This window comes from Canis aureus, chromosome 9, assembly GCF_053574225.1.
Source record: "Canis aureus isolate CA01 chromosome 9, VMU_Caureus_v.1.0, whole genome shotgun sequence".
NCBI classification, from domain to species: Eukaryota; Metazoa; Chordata; class Mammalia; order Carnivora; family Canidae; genus Canis; species Canis aureus.
This window is the reverse complement of record NC_135619.1, coordinates 56603840-56626647: the sequence shown is the minus strand read 5'-3', so window position 1 is coordinate 56626647 and position 22808 is coordinate 56603840. Positions and strand designations below refer to the sequence as shown.

Below are 22808 nucleotides of genomic sequence, written 5' to 3'. Positions count from 1 at the left end.
ACATGAAGTTCTACTTTGTTTTAACTGCTACCAGTTATCTCAGTGAATAGATCCATTTAATGTGTTATGTGTTTTTTTTCTTTTTTTTTGGCTGATATAAATAATTCTGCAGTGAAATTATACATACACCTACATGTGAGATGTGTACATTCATCTTCTTTTGTTTTCCTGGAATAATATTTATAGACATAGAATCTTTGAGTTAAAACATGCATATTATTTATTTTTACTTGTCTTGCCAGTTGTTTTCCAGAGAAGTTATTCTGTTTTATCTTATTTTTAGAAAGGTTTTATTTATTTATTTGAGAAAGAAAGAGAGTGCACATATGCATATGCATGGGGACGAGGCAAAGGGAGAGGGAGAAGCAGACTCTCTGCTGAGCAGGGAGCCAGATGGTCGTGGGGCTGGATCCCAGGACCTTGAGATCATGATGTCTGCTGAAGGCAGACTCTTTTTTTTTTTTTTTTTAAATGGAGCCATTGTGGTTATTACATGTGAGTTTTTTTTTTTTTTAATTTTTTTTTATTTATTTATGATAGTCACAGAGAGAGAGAGAGAGAGAGAGGCAGAGACACAGGCAGAGGGAGAAGCAGGCTCCATGCACCGGGAGCCCGACGTGGGATTCGATCCAGGGTCTCCCGGATCACGCCCTGGGCCAAAGGCAGGCGCCAAACCGCTGCGCCACCTAGGGATCCCTGAAGGCAGACTCTTAACCAACTGAGCAGACACCCTGAAAAGTTATTCTATATAATACTCTTATAGCAAGGTGTGTCCATGCCAAAACTTTTTTTCTCTGTACAGAACAGAGAAACAAGAATATGATTTTATCTTTTAATTTGCAATTATTAGTGAAATAAAGTATATGTTTGCTAGAGCTATATGTGTTCTGTGAATTGCCTGTTTACATATTCTTTTGCATCCTTTACTACTGCACTGTTCTTTTTTCTACTTTTTTTTAAAGAGATGATTAATCCCTTCATTCTCATATATTGCAAATATGTTTCTGAATTTGTCCTTTAGATTTTTTTAAAGATATTATTAATTCACGAGAGAGAGAGAGAGGGAGAGAAGGAGGCAGAGACATAGGCAGAGGAAGAAGCAGGCTCCATGCAGGGAGCCCAGTGTGGGACTTGATCTGGGGACTCTGGGATCATGTCCTGGGCCAAAGGCAGGTGCTAAACCGCTGAGCCATCCAGGTGTCCCCTGTCCTTTAGATTTTTAACATTGTTTCTGGTGTCTTGTTATTAATAGTTATAAAAGATCCTAAGAGATTGATCAGGTCTTTCTCAGATATGCGCACTTCCTTGAAATTCTTATAACTCTTCATGTAGATCTGTACAATGCTGGTACTTGGAGTGTTTTGGAGATGGGAGTATTTGTGGTCAAATGAATCCAGTTAGCTGATGAACAATTAGTCTACCCCACATAGCATAGGATTTGCCATGTAAGTGCTCATGAATGAATGAATGAATGAATGAGTGCTCATGGATGAATGAACTCAGGGATGAATGGAGGAGTGAATTAAAGTAAGCCTAAAGTAGGCTTTTGTGAATGAAGAGAGGTGTCAGTGAAGAAGTGACCTAAGACTAGTTTTTATTTATTTATTTATTTGGTTGTCAAATGATCCTTTATTGAAATATTTTTCTTTGTAGTTCTCAACTAGCTGGGAATTCCACTGTACTACTATTGGTGTTATCTATGATGTGATGAGGGTACTAGCCATCAACATGGCAGTTCACAGATTGTACAATCCCCAGGATCTCTTTAATGGTTCCAGAGAGTTTTTTGGCTTAAGATCTGTGACACCTCTGTTGGGCAATGTTGACAGTCTTATCAAAAGTATTATTTCCACTGTGTTTAATGTTTTTCTGTTTCTTTCTGTCTCTTGGTGGTTTCTTGAGGGCTTTGATAATCAGGGCAGAGGCAGAAGGTATCATTTCACTCAGACCCAGGGGGCTGATGTTAGGGACCAGGGCAGACATCACACCAACATTCCCCCTGGTGCACATCAAGTATACAACATTGATCTATTTGGGGTTGAACTTAGGTGACATGGTAGAAATGGCTGGTGTTGGATAAACTCAGATTCGGAATCACAAAGACCATTGAACCTCGGCCTCCTCACAGCCAAACACCAAAAGTGCTATGATAGTATTTTAAAGGAAGAAGATAAAGGCAAATCTTATAGATCATAGAAAGAAGGAAAAAGCTTGATGGTGGGAAAATGAAGGCTTTAAAATTGCAAAATGTGTTTACCTGTGAGCAACAGTTGGTACATTGAAACAATACTGAGGATGGAACCAGGTGATAAAGAACCTAGGTAATTTGGAGTTTAGAGCTCTGTAGTACAGATAAATAATAATTGAGAAATGCAGGTAGCTGCAAATTAAAGTGATTTGCAGTAAGTCAAGGAAACTCTCTAGGTTTGATTCAGTTATAAATTTTATCACATGTTCAAGTCAATTTGAAATGTTTATCCTTGTTTACATAGACATATTATCAAGTATTCATATTTACACTGTTTTTCAGTTTAATTCATATTTTTTGAAGGCTTAAGATAATCAGTCTAGGCCAATTACCATAAAATTATTTCATGCAGCAGTTATTTAATTAGTACATGCTGTTTGCAAAGTCCTGTACTTTGAAATTTGTCTCTGGATTAATCAGACAGGATAATAAAGAAAATTTAATTGTAAATTCATTCAAAAATGTTCCAAATACATGCCCAGCACTATGCAAGGTATTGAAATACAACCATGAACAAAATAAATGGGCATCTCTGATAAAAGTTAGAGTCTACTGAGGGAGCAGACAAGTCAATAGCCAGTTAGCAGTCTCTCGGCTGTGACAGGGTAGTATCCACCATGGGCACTTGGCCCAGAGTTGGCTGGGGGCTGTGAAGTCCAGTTTTTTAAGGGAGGTTTCCTGTGAACTGAGACTTGAAGGAAAACCTAAGAGTTAACTAAGGGAAAAGGAGTGAAAAGTATGTTCCGGCTTATGAATCCAGCAGGGAAATGAGTATGCCATATTCGAGGAATTGAAAAAGAATTCTGTGGCACAAATAATTACAGTTTAAGGACAAGTTTAATAAATGTCTTGCTATGACAGAGCTCTAAGAATGCAGAAAGAGGAAAGATCACTTCCGGCTGGAGATGGAAAGCTTCACTGAGATTGTATTATTTGAAAAGATGAGTGGAATTTCAATAAGTGGCAATAGTAGAGAGCAGAAGGTATTCTAGACAGAACTAATGATATTAGTGAGAGATGGAAGTGGTGGGAGAACCGCTGGAGTAATAACAGCTGAATGCAGGCCTTATGTTTTCTGTGGTTCTTTTGTTGGAGAGGAGGGTGGCTAGCTGAGGGTCTTGAGTTCCTGATTCGAGAACCTAGACTCAGTCTTACATGAGCAGTGGAGTGTCTGTGAAGGTTGGAAAAGACTCAACAGTTAGAGAAACCATTTTGGTGGCAAGGAATGAGTTGAGAAAATTCCTGGATTATAAGTGGTGCCAGTGGTGTTGAAAAGTGATAAATAGTAACGTGGGCTTTGGAGAAAGGTTCAAGACTCTCCCTTGCAGCTCAGTAGCTGTGTAGCCTTGAATACTTATACTTAGCTTCTTTAAAGCTTTTTATGTATACATTGTAATGACAGTAGTACTTTGTAGGATTATTGTCATACAACAATCTGTTATGTTATTCAGCATTAATATCATTTCAACTTTTGTTTTTTGAAGGTTTTTAAGATTGAGGTTTTATTTTTTTTTAAGATTTTATTTATTCATGAGAGACACAGGGAGAGAGGCAGAGACACAGGCAGAGGGAGAAGTCAGGCTCCATGCAGGGAGCCTGATGTGGGACTCAATCCTGGGACTCCAGGATCACGCCCTAGCCGAAGGCAGGCACTAAACCGCTGAGCCACCCAGGAGTCCCAAGATTGAGGTTTTTAACCAGGGTCTGCTTCCATGTACACCCAGCAATTTAATTTTTAAATGTAATTGTTCTTAAATGATATTGTAGTGCATTTCATTATAATTGGATTCCTTTCTAACACTATGGGTTTTAAAATTTTTATTCATCCATTTAAACACATTCCCAGAAACAGTGCTTGGTGTAAGTCAAGCTTAAGAACTCCTATGACATTTTTAAAATAAATTTAATGTTTTTATATTTTAGAAAAAATATACAAATCATTCAATTTATATGCTTTTAACAATAAGAATAAATGCCAGACTCATGATAATCATATCAATAAGTGCAATAAAAATATATTCCAGTTTTTTATTATAGAAGAATTAAAGGAAAGATCTAAAGATGCAAAGTAAAAGAAAAATGGGGCAAGAAAGAAATATGGGTATGGAGAGTAGTGGAAAAAGAGAAATAGAAAATACATATACACCATGAAGAGAATACCTTTTTTTTAAAGCTTAAGGTTTTAGAATATGGTATCTGAAAAAAATAGATGCTTTTCTCCCTGAAATGGGTTCTAAATATTCTTAACAGAAAGGATTATTTAAAAGACATCTTAAAATAGCTATAGTAAGTTGGATATATAGCACATTTAAGTATTTAATGCTTTATTATATTCATCATATAAGTTTTTAATTCTAAGGAAACAAGTACATATGGAATATTCTGGCCTTAAATGCATTTCTGGATGGAGAGGATGGATGGATCATAAGAATATGGTAGGGGAGGACAAAGAAAACGTTTCAGTGATGGGGCAATGTATTTAGAATTTACATAATTCTTTTATGTATAGAATGCAGTGGAAAAAGCACTAGCTTAGAGGCCGGTGGGTTCCAGTTCTGTTATTGCAACTTTTTAGCAAAACCATCACAGACAAGTATTTTACTCAAAGCTTTGTTTTTCTTTAACAGCAAAAGCAAAGGGTCATAATTATACCAACTTTACTGAATTGAAATGGAGATCAAAGAGAAAAGGCTAATGCAAATGCTTTGTAAGCCATAAAGCAATATGCAAATTTAAGGTATAAATAGCAATAAAATATTTTATTTTCTTAAAATTTTTAGTGTTGTTTTGTTCACTAGGAAAGTGAAGAGTTCCTTTTTATACTTTAAAAACAGGAAGAGATCAAGTGTACCTTATACTTAAGAAATTGCTTGTTTCTTGAAAAAAAAAAAAAACAATATTACACTGAGAACAAATATCCCCAACTGCCATTTATGATTGTTTAGAATTTTTTTTCTAAAAAATTGCTAGCCTTTCACTTGTTTTATCAACTGCTTATGCTTAGTTTGTGCATCCTAATTTGAATCTGTCCCATTTCCACTATTAGAAGGCAGCCTGACACAAGCCTGTTTCCTCATGGAGAGTAGGCTTGAGAGGAAACTTCCGGAAATAACCATCTTCTGAACCAAATCAAATGATTTATTAGTAAATAAATTTTTCACTTAGCTTTTACTGCGTAACAGATCAAACCTTGGAGGCATCCAAGCATTTATTGCTTGTGTGATGGGTTAGCTAAGCCATTTGCTTATCATCCCTAGACTTACTGATTTGTCTGCATTCAGTTGGCTGATCTACTGATCTAAGCTGGAAGCCACTGGGCAACCATGGATCCCATAGCTTCCATCGGTATAGCCTGGGCACATCCTCATGGTGATGGGAGAGTTGCAGGAGAGCAAGTTCCACGTGTAATCTCTTTTCAAACCTCTGCTAGTGCCAGCTGAAGCCAGTTGCCGGGACCTGGGCTGGTAACTCCATTTGTGGTAGGAAGGCAGTGAAGGGAGGGGTGAAGAATTAGAGCCAAATTATGCATTTTATTACACTTCTATTCTGAAAGTGCTGTCTGATATATACAGTAGGGAAAAATTCTAAGTGGGAAAACATTCTAAGTAGTTTTAGTCCTTCTGCTCAGTAGTAGTATATCCTTCTGGTTTTATAGTCTACAGAGATGGCTAATATCAAAGGTGTATTATCCAATTTTCCTTCTTGTCTGTAAAGGAAAGCATTAACTTTTGAGCATTTAACCTTGATTCATTCTTCATAATTGAAGTGCTCATTTTTTTTTTTTTTTTAATTTATTCAGAGGCAGAGAGAGAGAGAGAGGCAGGCAGAGAGGCAGAGGCAGAGGCACAGGCAGAGGGAGAAGCAGGCTCCATGCAGGGAGCCTGATGTGGGACTCGATCCCGGGTCTCCAGGACCACACCCTAGGCTGCAGGCGGCGCTAAACCGCTGCGCCACTGGGGCTGCCCGAACTGCTCATTTTAAACTGGGGAATGAGACTGGCAAACTTCCTTTGTCTTGGTTCTTTATCTAAAATAAAATTTCAAGCTCAACTGCTGAGTGGGGTCAGTCAGATAATTCATTGTGTGAAGCAGGCCCACTGGGGATTGGGGAAAACAGGAAGGTGGGCGTCTGACTCTAGGGCAGGTGCTACATCCATGTTGCCCCTGGAAAAATTCACCCCCAGTGTTGCCAGGTCTCTGAATTTTTTTTCTTTTAAAGATTTCATTTATTTATTCATGAGAGACCCAGAGAGAGGCAGAGACATAGGCAGAGGGAGAAGCAGGCCCCATGCAGGAAGCCTGATGTGGGACTTGATACCGGGACTCTGTGATCATGCCTCTGAGCCACCCAGCGTCTGGATCTCTGGATTTTTTGAGAAGCTGGAAATTGGAATTTTTGTGTGAAATCTGTTTGTTTTTGAATTAAAGCTTTAAAATGAGGGATCTGTGGATGGCTCAGCAGTTTAGTGCCTACCTTGGGTCCAGGGCGTGATCCTGAGGTTCTTTTTTTTTTTTTTTTTAAATTTTTATTTATTTATGATAGTCACAGAGAGAGAGAGAGAGGCAGAGACACAGGCGGAGGGAGAAGCAGGCTCCATGCACTGGGAGCCTGATGTGGGATTCGATCCCGGGTCTCCAGGATCGCGCCCTGGGCCAAAGGCAGGCGCCAAACCGCTGCGCCACCCAGGGATCCCCTGATCCTGAGGTTCTAGGATCGAGTCCCGCATCAGGCTCCCTGCATGGAGCCTGCTTCTCTTTCTGCCTGTGTCTCTGCCTCTCTCTGTATGTCTCATGAATAAATAAAATCTTTAAAAAAAAAAAAAAAAGCTTTAAAATGACATAGCATTATTTTTAAGTACATCTTGTTTGCCTGGATTTAGTCTGTAGTCTTCTAGTTTTCATCCTCCAATTTAAACAGAATGGTGTCAGAAACTTGGGGATGCTAGTGCCGTCTTTGTCCATGGTGATATCTGGCCCAGTCTGAAGCAGTTTGGACAATAGTAGAAGTCATCTGTACCCTTAGGGAACTTCATTATTATCAGCTATTTTGGGAATATTTAATACATATATTTTTGGTTGGCAAATAAATGCAAGAGTGCAAATCTAAGGTTTAATTATAAGTAATCCACCTTGGGTTTGTTAGCATCTATTTTTCTGTCAGTTTTTTTTCTTGAGTTTTTATTCGTTGTTTTTTATCTTGATATGTTTTAGTTTTTATTTAATTTTGTAAACTGCCTTGTTTTTTTTAGAAGTGTGTGGGTGTATAAATCTAAAATATCTGTAGCATTCTGATTGTGAGACAGGGAGGGGGAATTTAAGTAACTTTATTTTCTTTTAAAACGGCACTGATTTTTACCAACTGGCACATATGTATTTAAGCAGCTACTAGTTTTTTCTCTATGGCTCAGTAAGCTGTCATTTTGTACGCTGCATGGCATTTTCCAGCAACATCCGTGCTCTCTGCTGGGTGGTCCCTATGACTCAGTCCTTGAACTCAGAGGTATTGGACTAAAAGGAGCAAAATGTAGAAGGGCTAAGCCTGGCTGGCTTCACCCATGGAATAGAGGAATATGAGAGTGGGTGTGGGAGAGAGAGGAAATGCATGGGGCAGCAGGAATAAGTGGTATATACAATTAAAAAAAAATCACATCATATGTGTGTGTAAGTAAGTGTTAATTCTCTAAGAAGTTCTTAACTGGGGATGATTTAACCAATCTACCCCCACCCTGCCCCTGCCCCACAGACATTTACCAATATCTGGAGACAGTTTTAAATTTACGCCCTGGTGAAAGGGTGTGAGAACTTCGCTTATTTGTACTTTAGTTCCTTTGAGATAGATGGTTTTTAACCGGATTCTGTTTCCTTCTCATCCTTCTGTCAAACTTCTGTTCATCCTTCCAGATAAGTGGAAGGATCCTGACCGGACTCCCCTGGCATTTTGTTGTACTACTTAGCTTACCATGCATAGTACTTTCATAAGCCTTTTTCTCCCATCAAAGACTGTAATTTTTATTTACTTTCATCTTCCATTTCTAACTTAGTGACAATTCAGTAAATGATGAATGTGTGAATCTATTGCATCTCTTTGATTGTGTTTCCTATGTCTTACATTATCTACTGATTTAATAGAGAGCTGGCTGATGGAGTGGACAGTTAATTTTGATCTTATATTAACTTACCAAAAGCTTTTGGGAGTTTGAAGTTACAGAGGAGCACTGGAATAAAGAAAAAAGGTACAATTGATAATTGTACATGGTAACCTCTGCTGGCTTGCTAATTTTTTCTCTTGAAGGAGGGAATAAAGTTCTCAAATCTTATAGCTATTGAAACAGTGAGACATGCTTTCTAAAATTTGAACTTGGTTAGTGATTAAGCTTAAAATACACTTCCCACTTCCCCCCAACATCCTTAAATACCAACATCATTACCTTGAGCATTGAGGACAGTTGCCTTGGACAGGGACAGCAGAGGCACTTGAAGGCCACAGAAGCAATCACCTACTTAACATGCACTAGTCAGCTTTTGTGAAATATCACCCCTGATGCTGAGTGCTTATCTTTTATGGAACAGCTTGCAAATTCTAATTGTTTTAAACTGGCTCTGAGGAAAAGAGACTTGAAAATCAATAAATTACAGCTCTCATACATACAAATGTGCATCATTATAATGAAGACAATCTGATGGCTCTTTAGGTCAAATAACAAAAGAGGTGGACTTAAGTTTGTAAAGACTCCCTGCCAGTCCTCTTACAGTGTTGAATGCAGTTTACTCTCTGGTTGGTGTTCAGGTTTGTGTATGGACATTTGTTTTTGATAGATCCTCAGTGGGACTGAATTGATGAGGGTTCGTTACTTGCTCTGGTGGCTGTCTTCTTTATAAGGTTCATTAAGACAGAAGCAACAATATTTATGCCTTTAAATACTGATGTGCTGGGAATGGCTAAATAAACTACTCTAAGAAATGTACCATCTGGTTTCAGACCAAGAGCTTTCTCTAAGACTCTGGAGACTTTCACCCAAGGTCACCCATCCTAGTCCTTTCTAGAGTTTTGGAAGAAGCTTAGCATCTGAAAAGCAGACAACATGAATATTATCATTTTTTCATCAGTGAGAAATTTTGTTGTACCAGTAGGTGGTAGTAAGCAGCAGAGAACATTCACTGCTTTGCCTTCAGTTGAAGGAAATGCCTTTCTCACCTTTAATTAGGATTTAGGTGATTTAGCTTCTTTAAATTGTTCTTAAATAAATAAATAGTTCTTGAAAGAGTTCTTCAGTCATTCTTCAATTTTAGCAACTCTTTTCTGTCAACAAATGTCATTGCATGAGAGATACTTACTGTATCTTAAGCGTTCTTTAATAATCTGAAATTTAAGTTTTTATTTTCCCTCCATTATAACTTCTCAGTAAATATCCTTACATATAAATTCTGTATGTAGTCAGATAATTTTATTAGGGGACATTTTTGGAAGTAGGTACAAATTGCCCTTGATACATACTGCCTGCTGATATCCAGATAAGTTCATATCAATTTACACATCCCCATTAGGACGGTAAAGGAATGTTCTTTCCTTTACAACCTGGTGAACCATAGACATTATTATTTAACAGGGAACAACTTAATAGGCTAGAAAAGTGTCTTATTTAATTTACATTTTAGATTAATTAGAACAGTTTTTTTTAATGGCCTTGCATATTGTTTACTTATGTGACCACTCTCAATATACTTTTATCAACATGGGATAAATTTAATGCTCTGGGTAGAGTTTCATTGGGGATAAGAAGGTTTTCAGAGGCCTGGTCAATTTTCATTAATGCCACTGATAGTAGGATGGATATGTGATATTTTTTTAAATTAATTTTTAATTATAATATAAAATAACAGTCTTAATGGAATAGAGTGTGTGTAATTGGCACTTACTGCTTTGTGCTTTTCTTCTTTAGTCAGTTATATTAAGGGGCTCCTGGGAACTATTTTCATGGCTCTTCATATATTCACTCCAGGTTCTGATTATGCGGCTGACGTGAGCCTCTTGCCAGTTCTAGTAGCTGCTCTTTTCTCTTTTTTTCTCCCTCCCTCCATCAGCTCTGTGTCTGGGGAGTGGTGGTGTTGGCTGATGAGACACGGGCATCTTTTGATAAGGTTGGATCTCTGCCACCACAACAACCATTTGTGTTGTGACACTTAAGCACTCCCTCAGTTAGTTTTGAGGGTCACATTTGCCCTTGTGAGTTGTCAGTAATAGTTGCAAAAGTGCTCAGTTATTATCAGCGATGAAAATGATCTAATTTCTGTTTTTATTATGGACTTTTAATGTATCTTAGTTCAACATTTGTGACACTTATGTATAATTAAAATGCTTATTAGATGGTTGCTGAATGTTTTGTATTTTATTAAAAAAAAGCCATGGAGAATTCTCAGATCAATTTCATCTTACATCTTGATATCTTTACAGGAGTTCCATCAGATGCAGGAGTTTTAACATCTTTTATTGCTCAAGGTAATTGAAATTAATAGCTGAAGACTTTGTGTTTGTGTACCAGCGAAATTCATGCTGGAAAGTGTGATTTTTCTCTTGTTAAAAATATGTAATCCCCCCCCCAAAAAAAAATATGTAATCCCTAGTAGGGGTAAGTGAGAGGTTTTTTTTTTTTTTTTGGCATTACATGACAGTTATACATAATTTAGTTCAGTCCTTAATTTTATTTAATGGTAAGATTTCCTGTCTTAAAGTTAAATTCAGATACCTCATGTTTTTACTTATTAATATTTATCAAGTGATTATAATGTGTGTTCCTTAAGAAAGACTGTGGTAAAAGTATAAAAATGTGGCTGGAGAGTTAAACACAAAATCATGCTTGTGGTTATCCCTGACATGAGGCAGTACTGGGTGGAAAGTGGGGTAGGAAGGTACTAAGACTTGATTTATAATGTTCTGAATATTGTATTAAAAATATTAGAAGGATACAGGGGTGTATAGGTGGGCTCAGTTGGTTAAGTGTCTGCCTTCAGCTCAGGTCATGATCCCAGGGTCCTGGATTGAGTCCTACATTGGGCTGCCTGCTTGATGGGCAGGCAGCCTGCTTCTTGCTCTTCACCACTTGTGCTTTCTCTCATGCATGCCCTCTCTCTCTCTCTCTCTCTGATAAAATCTTAACAACAACAACAAAAAAATTAGAAGGATACATGTCAGAATCAGAAATAATAACAATGTTAATAATATATTTTAAATTTTGTTGGTTAACATACAACGTAATACTGGCTTCTGGAGTAGAGTTCAGTGATTCATCAGTTATATATGACACCATTGCTCATCACAACAAGTGCCTTCTTTAATACCTATCCCCCATCTAGCCCTTCCCCCAGGCCCTTCCCTCCATCTATCCTCAGTATGTTCTCTGTCATTAAGAGTCGCTTATGGCTTCTTCTTCTTCTTCTTTTTAAATTAGTTTCAAAAAAAAAATAAAATAAATTAGTTCCAGAGGTAGAATTTAATGATTCACTGGTTGCATATAATACCCAGTGCTCATTACATCAAGTGCCCTCCTTAATACCCATTATGCAATTACCCATTCCCTCCACCCACCTCCCCTCCAGCAACCCCCAGTTTGTTTCCTAGAATTCAGCATCTCTGATGCTTTGCCTCCCTCTTAATTTTCATCTTATTTTATTTTTCCTTCCCTTCCCCTATGTTCATCTATTTTCTTAAATTTTACATATCAGTGAAATCATATGGTAATTGTCTTTGACTTATTTTGCTTAGCATAATACCCTCTAGTTCCATCCACATTATTGCAAATGGTAAGATTTCATTTTTGATGGCTGAGTAGTATTCCACACCCACATCTTTATCCATTCATCTGTTGATGGACATCTGTGCTCTTTCCAGAGTTTGGCTGTTGTGGACATTGCTGCTATAAACATTGGGGTGCAGGTGCTCCTTTGGATCACTTTGTATCTTTGGGGTAAATACCTAGTAGTGCAATGCTGGGTCGTAGGGTAGCTCTGTTTTCAACTTCTTGAGGAACCTCTTACTGTTTTCTAGAGAGGCTGCACTAGCTTGCATTTCCACCAACAGTGCAAGAGGGTTCTCCTTTCTCCACATCCTCGCCAACATCTGTCGTTATCTGACTTGTTGCTTTTAGCCATTCTGACCGGTGTGAAGTAGTATTGCATTGTGGTTTTTTATTTGTATTTCCCTGATGCTGAATGATGTTAAACATTTTTTCATGTGTCTGTTGGCCATTTGTATGTCTTATTTGGAGACATGCCTATTCTTTGATTGGTTTATTTGTTCTTTGGTTGTTGAGTTTAATAAGTTTTTTATAGATTTTGGATACTAGCCCTTTATCTGATAAGACATTTGCAAATATCTCCCATTCTGTTGGTTTTCTTTTGGTTTTGTCGACTGTTTCCTTTGGTGTGCAAAAGTTTTTTATCTGGATGAAGTCTCAGTAGTTCATTTTTGCCTTTATTTCCTTTGCCTTTGGAGTCGTGTCTAGCAATAAGTTATTGTGGCCAAGGTCAAAGAGATTGCTGCCTGTGTTCTCTTCTAGGATTTTGATGGATTCCTGTCTTACATGTAGGTCTTTCATCCATTTGAGTCTACTTTTGTGTATGGTGTAAGGTCAGGTTTCATTCCTTTGCATGTGGCTGTCCAATTTCCCCACACCATTTATTGAAGAGACTTTTTTTTCCCAAAGGATATTCTTTCCTGCTTTGTCAAAGATTAGTTGACCATAGCGTTGACAGTCCATATCAGGGGTCTCTGTTCCGTTCCATCGATCTGTATGTCTGTTTTTGTGCTGGTACCATATTGTCTTGGTGATTGTAGCTTTGTGATAGAAAGCTGGAATTGTGATGCCTCCAGTTTTGTTTTTGTTTTTCAACATTACTTTGGCTATTTGTGGTCTTTTCTGGTTCCACACAAATTTTAGGATTGTTTGTTCCAGCTCCATGAAAAATGCTGATGCTGTTTTGATAGGGATTGCATTGAATGTGTAGATCACTTTGCGTAGCATAGACATTTTAACAATATTTGTTCTTCCAGTCCACGGGCATGGAATATTTTTCCATTTCTTTGTGTCTTCCTCAATTTCTTTCATAAGCGTTCTGTAGTTTCAGAGTATAGATCTTTATTTCTAGGTATCTTATGGTTTTTGGTGCAATTGTAAATGGGATTTATTCCCTGATTTCTCTTTCTTCTGCCTCATTGTTAGGGTATAGAAATGCCACTGACTTCTGTGCATTGATTTTTACATCCGACTTTGCTGAATTCCTGTATCAGTTCTAGCAAATTTTGGATGGAGTCTTGGGTTTTCTGCATAGAATATCATGTCATCTGTGAAGAGGGAGAGTTTGACTTCTTCTTTGATAGTTTGGATGCCTTTTACTTCTTTTTGTTGTTTGATTGCTGAGGCTAGAACTTCTATTACTATTTTGAACAACAGTGGTGAGAGTGGACATCCGTGTCGTGTTGTTTGACCTTGGGGGAAAAGCTTTCGGTTTTTTCCTGTTGAGGATGATATTCACTGTGAGTTTTTTTTTTTTTTTTTTTTGTGTGTGTGTGTGTGTATGACTTTTATGATACTGAGGTATGTTCCTTCTATCCCTACAGTGCAGAGGGTTTTAATCAAGTAGGGATGCTGCATTTTGTCAAATGCTTTTTCTGCATCTATTGAGACAATCATGTGGTTCTTGTCCTTTCTTTTATTAATGTGATATATCACAGTGATTGATTTGTGGATGTTGAACCACCCTTGCAGACTTATGGCTTATTCTTATAAAATAGGAATCACAAGATAATAGAGTAAGAATAATAGAAATAGAAACAAATGAGAATATTTATTGGTTCTAGGTGGTAGATACATACATGCATGCTTATTATATTAGTCTCTGTACTATTTCATATTTTAAACATTTTTCCAGGTTATTACAAATAACCATAACATAACATATAGTTATCACTATTTGTCATCAAGTTGAAGCTCAGATTTCTCATTAGAAGAGTCTGGCATACCATTTATATCCACTGAATTTATATAGATAACTAATTATTATTAAAATTTTGTACTCTTAGAAAAGTCAATTTGTCCCAAAGATGGTTGTTTCTTGTTTTCACCAGCAACCATTTTAGGAGACATTGGGCTTTTTTATGTCACCTTTTTATTCCTGATGATTTCTTAACTTTAATTTAGGTTCCAGAATTATGATTTGTTAAAATGAAAATTATTATACTTTTCAGGATAGAATTTTGACAGATCCAGGCATGATGATTATTTTCCATTTTACAAGAGATAGAAAGAATAAGGAAATAGAAACCACTTGACTTCAAGGCCAGTGGTTTGATTTGTTTTCAGGGCTCTTTATTAAATGTAGCATAGATATGTCACTTAGTTTTTTTTTGCTGCTGCCCAATAAAAATTTTTGTCTTTAATTGATTTTTCCTCTTTTCTTGGCATTTTTATGTGTAAGTGAAATGAGAAGGTGTCGGGGAGTCTAGAGATACATGTGAGCCATGGTCTGCTGTTGCCCTTAACAATTTTTACTGAATGTTGAGTGTTCACTCTTGGGGTTTAAAGGTCAGCAGAGCACAGGGGAATGAACAGCATATTGCGGGTAGAGAATCCCAGCTGAACCCTGGGTCGGTATCCTGGGTCTGCTACTTAATAATCACCATGTAGATTTGGACATGTTACTTGGCATCTCTTAGCCTCAGCATCCTCTGTAGATTAAGGGTTAAAGATGTTCATTTTAATCAGTTGTTGGTAGAATTAAATTGGATTGTCTGTGTGAGCATCTAGCACAATAGCAGGTTGATTGTTGTGATTCTTCCCACTTTCACTAATCGAGAATGCTAGAAAGTATTTTAACTTTGAGTAAACGATTTTAGGTCATGTGGTATAAATTTATGAGACACACACACAAGAAGTGATTTCCTAAGTTTAAAAGGGGAACTTTAGGGATGCCTGGGTGGCTTGGTGGTTGAGCATCTGCCTTCGGCTCAGGGCATGATCCCAGTCCAGTATCGAGTCCCAATGCATTGGGCTCCCTGCAGGGAGCCTGCTTCTCCCTCTGCCTGTGTCTCTGGCCTCTCTCTCTCTCTCACGAATAAATAAAATCTTAAAAAAAAAAAAAAGGTGAACTTCATATTTAATATTTCTTCTCAAATATATTCTTTTGGCTTAAATAGTTGTGATCCAGGAAAAGCAGAGCCAAATAATTGCTTTGACCTCTGTTTTCTGGTTCATATTTCCTGATGTGGGAGGGAGCTATACCTTTGTGGGCACTGATGTGGGCACTATACCTTTGTACTTGTAGATAGGATATGGGAAGCAAGAAGCAGAGGAGATAGGTGTGGCAGGAGGTTGAGAGGCCTGGACAGGAGATAGGCAGGAATCTGACTGTATTCTCTGGCCCTCTCTCTGTTGTCAGAAATTGGGTGTTTAGTGATTCTTTTTCTGATGCTACAAAGACAGACTGTATTTCACTTAAGAAAAAACAAAACCCTAAACTTACAGCAAAGGTACTTGCTTATCTTTTTATTTTATCTAACATTTTAAAAACATAACTGCTTTCATGAAATGCTCGAGGATCTATTTATATTTAGCAGATTCCCTTTATCTTTGCTTTAGATGTATGGTCATGTACTTCCCAGATGCATTCTGAATAAAAATCCAAAAGTCCAGAATATTCTGGATCATTTATCAAAGTTTTCATCACACTGTATATAATAAGCCAGAAAAAAATGGCCATATAGATTTTAGGAAAATCAACAAGTGTTCTGCTTTTCTGTTCCAAATGTATTATTTATTCAAATTTCATAGAAGATTTTCTGAAATTTTTGAGATTGTCTTGCATGAAATAATTTTCTTTTGCATTAAGTAAAAAATTGGGGTAAGAATGGGAAGAAAGCATGTTTAGAGGATTTTCTACTGATGAAACTATTTAGGATGTTTGGCTTTCAATTTTGGTGGAGAGGTTGAAGATGCTGTTTTCTCACATACTTGTTATTAAGGAATTTGTACCTCCATTATAGCATTTGTTTAATTCTGTATTTTAAATTAGGGGCATAGGGGTACCTGGCTGACTCGGTAGAGCATGCAACTCTTGATCTCAGGGTTGTGAGTTCAAGCCCCATGCTGGGTGTAGAGATTACTTAAAAATAAAATCTTAAAAAAAAAGGTGCATGAAAGTGTTCACTATACACTGAATGGAATTCTTTTATTTTAAGTCATTCTGTTTGTGTTATATTTTTATTTAAAGATACACATATTTGGGGCACCTGGGTGGCCCAGTCTAGGTTAGGCATCTGCCTCTGGATCAGGTCATGATCTCAGGGTCCTGGAATTGAGCCCTGAGTTGGACTCCCTGCTCAGTGGGGAGTCTGCTTTTCCCTTTCCCTCTGCCCCTCCCTCTGCTCATTCTCTCTCTGACTCTCTCTCAAATAAATAAAATCTTAAGAAAATAAAGATACATATATTATTAAAAGCTTGGTAGAGAGGACTTCAGACTACTATTGAGACCTTCAGGTCCTAGCTTGGAGAATACCTTTTTTTTTTTTTCAATTGTAGAGATGCCAATCTACCAGGCCCTTTTACTTTGCAGTTTTCTTAGTAAGATTAGATGAGATACTATATGTGAAAGTGCTTTTCAAATTTAGGAGCAGTGCACAAAACTAAGGAATTATTATTTGTAAGCATGACTAAAATCAGATCTGAGGAATTGCTCTCTTAAAGCAGAAAAGACAAAGGAGAGAGAATTACGTGGGTAAGTGACCTGTGTTTTCAAGCTATGTGTTTAGGAATTATGATATGCCAGAGGACTAATGAAAATCTGAAAAGGATCAACATGCAAATGGGTAATTAAAACTCATATTTCCCTGCTCTTTAATATTTGATTGACCTTGACCTGGATTTCTTTTAAGGATTGTGTACATCAATGGAAGAATCCTCCAGCGATTCAGACCACTTCCGCTCTCATGATCGATTGAGTCGATGGGCTGCCAGGTCAACATACAGGGGAAATCTAAGTTGTCCTACAGTAGGCGTCACCAAGAAGGTCAACACTATAACAAATACTTTACAGGTTAGTTAAACAATGGTTGCATTGAATGGATTTTAAATAGTTTAGGCTGAGAAATAGTTTTGGTCAGCTATTAGCTTTTTTTGTTGCCATAACAAGTTACCACAAAACTAATTACATACTTAAATAATTATTTATAACTCATAATTATTTATAATTAATTAATAATTAAAATGACAAAGTTATTTTTGTATAGTTATATACATCAAAATCTGACACTGGTCTTACTAGACCAAAATCTTAGGGCTCAGTAGGCCTGCATTCATTTCTGGAGACCCTGGGGAAATAATCTCTTCCTTTGCCTTTTCCAGCTTTCAGAGACTGCCCATATTTCTTGAAGCCCTCTTCCTTCTTCAAAACCAGCAAGGGTGGGTTGAGTCCTTTTCACATCATATCACTCTGACGACTCTTCTACTTCCCTCTTCTACTTTTAAGGACACTTGTAATTACCTTGGGTTCACCCAATGATCCAGGATAATCTCCCTGTCTCAAGGTCCTTAATTTGGGATATATATTGTATCCACAAAATCTCTTTTGCTGTATAAGGTTACATATACACAAGTTCCAAGAATTAGGACATGGGCATTTTTTGGGGCCATTATTCTGCCTAACACAATTAAGATATTTGAAACAAAGATATTTGAAATATATCATAGATTGGGACGCCTGGGTAGATCAGCAGTTGATGCCTTCGGATTAGGACATGATCCCGGGGTCCAGGGATTAAGTCTCGCATCGGGCTCCCTGCGAGGAGCCTGCTTAGGTAGAGGAGCCCCTCTACCTATGTCTCTGCCTCTCTCACTCTGTCTCTCATGAATAAATAAATGAAAGCTTAAAAAAAAATATATATATATATATAATAGGTTGTGAAAGTGTTTTGGAATAAGGGAGTATGTCCAAATAAAATGTGTGGGAGTGAAGTGGGTAGGAATTACCAGTTTAGCTTCTTGTGGATATGTACCTTTAGAGAACTTGCTCATATTTTGGCTAGGGAAGTTATTCATGGATGAACAATAGTGAGATGACATTTTTATTCAGAGGCTAACTTTGACAGTTTTTGGAAGTTTGAGTGGAAGCAGTTTATATTCTCTGTGTAGAAAGGACTTGGGAAAAGAGGTGGGGGAAGGGTAACACAACCAAGCTGGGCAAAAGAAAACTTTTTTTTCCCTATTTTTTCCTATTCCTATTTTAATCTCTTATTTTTGCTTTGCCTGGATAAATAAGGATTTTGGCTTTTAATTGCTTTGAGTTAGTATGCATAAATAACAAGAGGCTAATTTCTGGTGGAGAGGCCATAATTTTATTTAAAACTCAGAAAGTTTTTCTTTTTTGTACTTTTGTAAACTAGCGTATCATTGGATTTTTGAAGTACAAATCCTTATACTTTCTTACAATGAGACACATTACTGAATATATATTTTTGAAATAAATGCTTTCATCTTTCAGGTAAAACTTGGCACATTTGGGTAGAAGCCATTTTTGTTGTATTTAGAACTAAATTTGTTGTTTATAGCTAAAGATTAAAGAATACTTTTTTTTCTTTTTTTCCTAATCAAGTTCTGAGGTGAAGTAATAATTGAAATAACACTGATCCTAATGATTTGCTTCTCTTGTACACAGTCTACTGGTTTTGTTCTCTCAGGATTCCTTCTCTATAAAAAAAGGTGTGAATTAGTTGAGGTGCACAAATTAAAAATGAGGAGTGCTTTTGTTGCTGACTGATTAAAGAACCTTGGGAAGGATTTAAATTGTGTGCTTCAGTAAATTGTGGATGGATTTAGGTTTCCTTCTCAGTGGTTTTAATATTTGTTTGATATTTATGAAGTATATTAATATCCAACTTAAGTATGATATAAATTGTACCTTTTATAGGTGGTTGACTTAGCTGTTTGACATACTGCCAAGACAGAAAAATATTGGAACAATTAATAAAATCCATTTTTTTTTAAGGACACCAGTCGGAACCTGCGACAAGTAGACCAGATGCTTGGACAGTATCGAGACTACAGTAATGGACAGGCGGGTGCTGTAGAACATGTGAGGAAATTTACATATGTTTGCATTTTTTCTTACCCACCTTTTTGGAAATCGGTTTTTGAGAAGTAGGGATGTGAGAAAAAAGGTAGAACCATTGTGAACAGCTTTAGCTTTCAGATTATTTTACTATTTTTTAGTGGGTTAGCTTGTAACATGGATTGCTGGCTAGCTTATATAGATTAGATTCTATTGAATTTGAAAGTTTAAAGTCAGGAGAGGAAGAATTCAGGACAATAGTTAAACTAAGACTTAACTAAATTTGGGCCAGCTACCCCTTACGGGAGTTAAGAATTTTATGGATGGTTTATTTTAAAGTAATATAAGCTCATTCTTTAAATAAATTATAAAATCTCTCTTAGCCCTCTTAGTTCCACTCCAAAGAAGTAACAATTTGACAGCTTCTTGTATATCTTTCCAAGCATTTTCTGTGTGTGTATATACATAACTACCTTAATAATGAGAGTTAATTCTTTCCTTTTTAATTTATTAGTGAAAACTTAAACAGTATTAACTAGAAGCAGGAACAAACCTACTTTGTCATCATGTTGAATATTAGATGCTTCATTATGATAGAAGATTTCCTTTGAATTGGGGAATTGGGAAATGAAATTTTTTTTTTTAAATTAAAAAAAATTTATTTATTTATTTATGATAGTCATACAGAGAGAGAGAGAGAGAGAGAGAGAGAGAGGCAGAGACACAGGCAGAGGGAGAAGCAGGCTCCATGCACCGAGAGCCCGACGTGGGATTCGATCCCGGGTCTCTAGGATCGCGCCCTGGGCCAAAGGCAGGCGCCAAACCGCTGCGCCACCCAGAGATCCCCTGAAATTTTTTATTATGTAAATTTCTGTATAGATAAACATTTAAAACACAAAATGTATTATGTGGCATTAGCTTCTGTGGTAGGCCTGGAGTCAAATAATGCTGAACTCTGGAGTGTGGAATGGACATACATGAAAAGTAAAACTCAACAGGTGTTTCATTTCTATCTGAGTTATAAGTATATAGAATGCAAATCTACTCATAAAAAATAAGACACAGGAAGCAAGAGTCTTTCCTTTTGTTTTAGGCTATTCCATAGTCTGGCCTACAGTCTCTTTCTTCATTTCTCCAAATTCTTGTTCTGTTAAAACTGTTGGTTCTCAGTGATTTTTTTTTTTTTTCCCTGCAGCATACCAGTGGAGTACACCATTCATTGCCTTATGTTATACTTATTCATTAGAGCAATGCTTTTTACCCTGCCACCTGTAAGTCACCTGGGGGAATATCTGCCATGATCTGTGGGAATATGTGTAAATTGGAAAGAATATTTCTCACATGCGATTCTGATGGGCTCTTCAATGAAAATTCCCTTTTTAGCATTAAACTGCTACAGGATATATCATACCTAAAAATGAGTTTTTTCTTATTCTTTTTGTTTTTTTAAATTAATGTGTGTTCTCTTTGGGGGGTTACCCTGAAGAGTGATTTTTTTTTTTTTCTTCTTTCGGTGGATATGCTGCAACTCATAGAAGTCTTGCTATGGAACTGGCTGTTTTTTGTTTTTGTTTTTTCTTCTTCTAAACATTCTGAAACAGGTTAATCCAGTGTTTAACCAGTGTTCAACTATTAAAAAATTTCTCCATTCTCAATCTACATTGCCTTCTTGAAATTATTATTTCTTTTTTAAAATAGATTTCCTAGAAAGACCAATTTTTTTCCGTCTAGGGAAGACAAGAATTTTCTTTTTTTTTAAGACAAGAATTTTTATTATTAACTTAGATTTTGTAAATGATTCTGTTGCTAAACCTCAGGAAATGGATAAGTGAGGTATGTGTGCATATATATGCATATTTAATATTTGCTTTATTGAGATATAACTTTGTCAACATAATTTGCAGTGGGTGAGGGGAAATACAAATGTTTGATGTAGCATTTCCCTCCTGGGATAAGAGAACTGTGAGAATTACTTTTGTTGGTTTATAAGACCTAAAGGTCAAGAGTCATGTTGGGTCATTTTTTGATGACTTTTCCTTGTAATATACATAATTTCCCTTTGTAACTTTAAATCATTATAACCACCCATCCTAAATTTATTTCTTTACTTATTATGTATAAAGGCCTCTCTATGAGGAGCCGAGCAGTGTTAAAGCATCAGTGATGTGGTGCATGATGTCTCCTAGAGAAGCAGCACCTCCCTTTTTATAGTCTCTTTGGGAATGTTTCTATATGCTTAGTATATCCCAGGCACTTACTTACTTATTTATTATTTTAAAGATTTTACTTATTTATTTTGAGAGAGAACGAGCATAAGTAGGCAGGGAGAGGGAGAAGCATACTCTCCGCTGAGCACAGAGCCTGATCCAGGGCTCACTCTCACGACCCTGGGATCATGACCTGAGCTGAGGCCTATGCTTAACTAACTGAGCCACCACCTCCCTGCCCAGGTACCTCTTTATATTAACTCATTTAGTTCTCTCAACAATCCTATTAGGTAGATACTATTATTATCCTCATTTATATGATTAAAAAATTGGGGCACAGAATGGTTGCTAACTTGCCCATGGTCTCACAGCTAATTAGAGATAGAGCTGTGGATAGGATGTTATCCTAAAGCCCAGCATCAGGATTCATTTACTTCCCTGAGTCATGGTTGCTCACATTTTTGTGATGCTGTGAGTTCGTATTTCAGAAAATTGGGATTTTGGATTCAGAGTTTGAAGGCTTATATGGATAAACTAGATTTTGGAGATTATCTTAATTGGTTGAAAAACGGAAGCCCGCTGTCACACAAGTCATTAACGTTACAACTAATGTCCAGAATGAGAGTTAGATGGAAAAAAAAATCCAGAAACAGAATTGGTAAGAAATATGGCACTGAGCTAGGATTTGCATTGACAGATTGTCAAAGTTGGCAGTTTTGGCTGCCACTTAGGCAACGTGGAAGGTTCTGCAAGTTGCCTACATCAGCATCAATTTTTCCTTTCCTCTTATATAACAGTCATTGATTTTTCACTAGTCTTGTTTGCAGCTGTTCCAGCCAATGAACCATATTTAGTTGGATAGTATGTCTTAGAGTCTTTGGGGCCAATGAACTTCATGACTTTATGAAAGTGTCATCTTGCATTATTTCTCGTGCTGTAAATTTCTTGGGAGGTCTGCGAACATTTGGGCAAAAGAGGACCTGTGGGGAAGGTTTTATTTGAAAGCTTACTGTGAAGATTTGGAACATATTGTATTCTGTATTAAACGGTGCAATCGATAAACTTAGTGTTTAAATATTTCTGGAACTGTGTGTTCCTTATTTATGAGAGAGCGGGGTCTGTTTTTGTGTTAATATTATAAAAATAAAATGCCCTCAAGGAAGAATATTAAAAAAAAAGAATATTCAGCATAAAAAGTTAATACCTTCTGCAGTGGAAATTTGGACTGCATCTGAGGCTACATTAGTTAATATTGGTTAT

At 36.9% G+C, this 22808-nt stretch overlaps 1 protein-coding gene across 21 annotated transcripts in view; it reads left to right on the top strand.

Moving 5' to 3' along the window:
* Positions 1–22808, top strand: part of CEP128 (centrosomal protein 128) — a 394735-nt gene that overhangs the window by 4764 nt on the left and 367163 nt on the right. For 19 of the 21 annotated variants that reach the window (XR_013386591.1, XR_013386590.1, XR_013386592.1 and 16 more), the window contains exons 3-5: positions 10700–10744; positions 17171–17331; positions 19279–19365. Coding sequence is in view for 16 of the 21 variants with exons in the window: in XM_077910222.1 (XP_077766348.1) it covers positions 17185–17331; positions 19279–19365 (234 nt within the window). In the remaining 5 variants the exon portion in view is untranslated. Of the gene's footprint in view, positions 1–10699; positions 10745–17170; positions 17332–19278; positions 19366–20536; positions 20613–22808 lie in introns of those variants that run through there. The other 2 variants (XM_077910230.1, XM_077910221.1) reach the window with 2 other exon arrangements.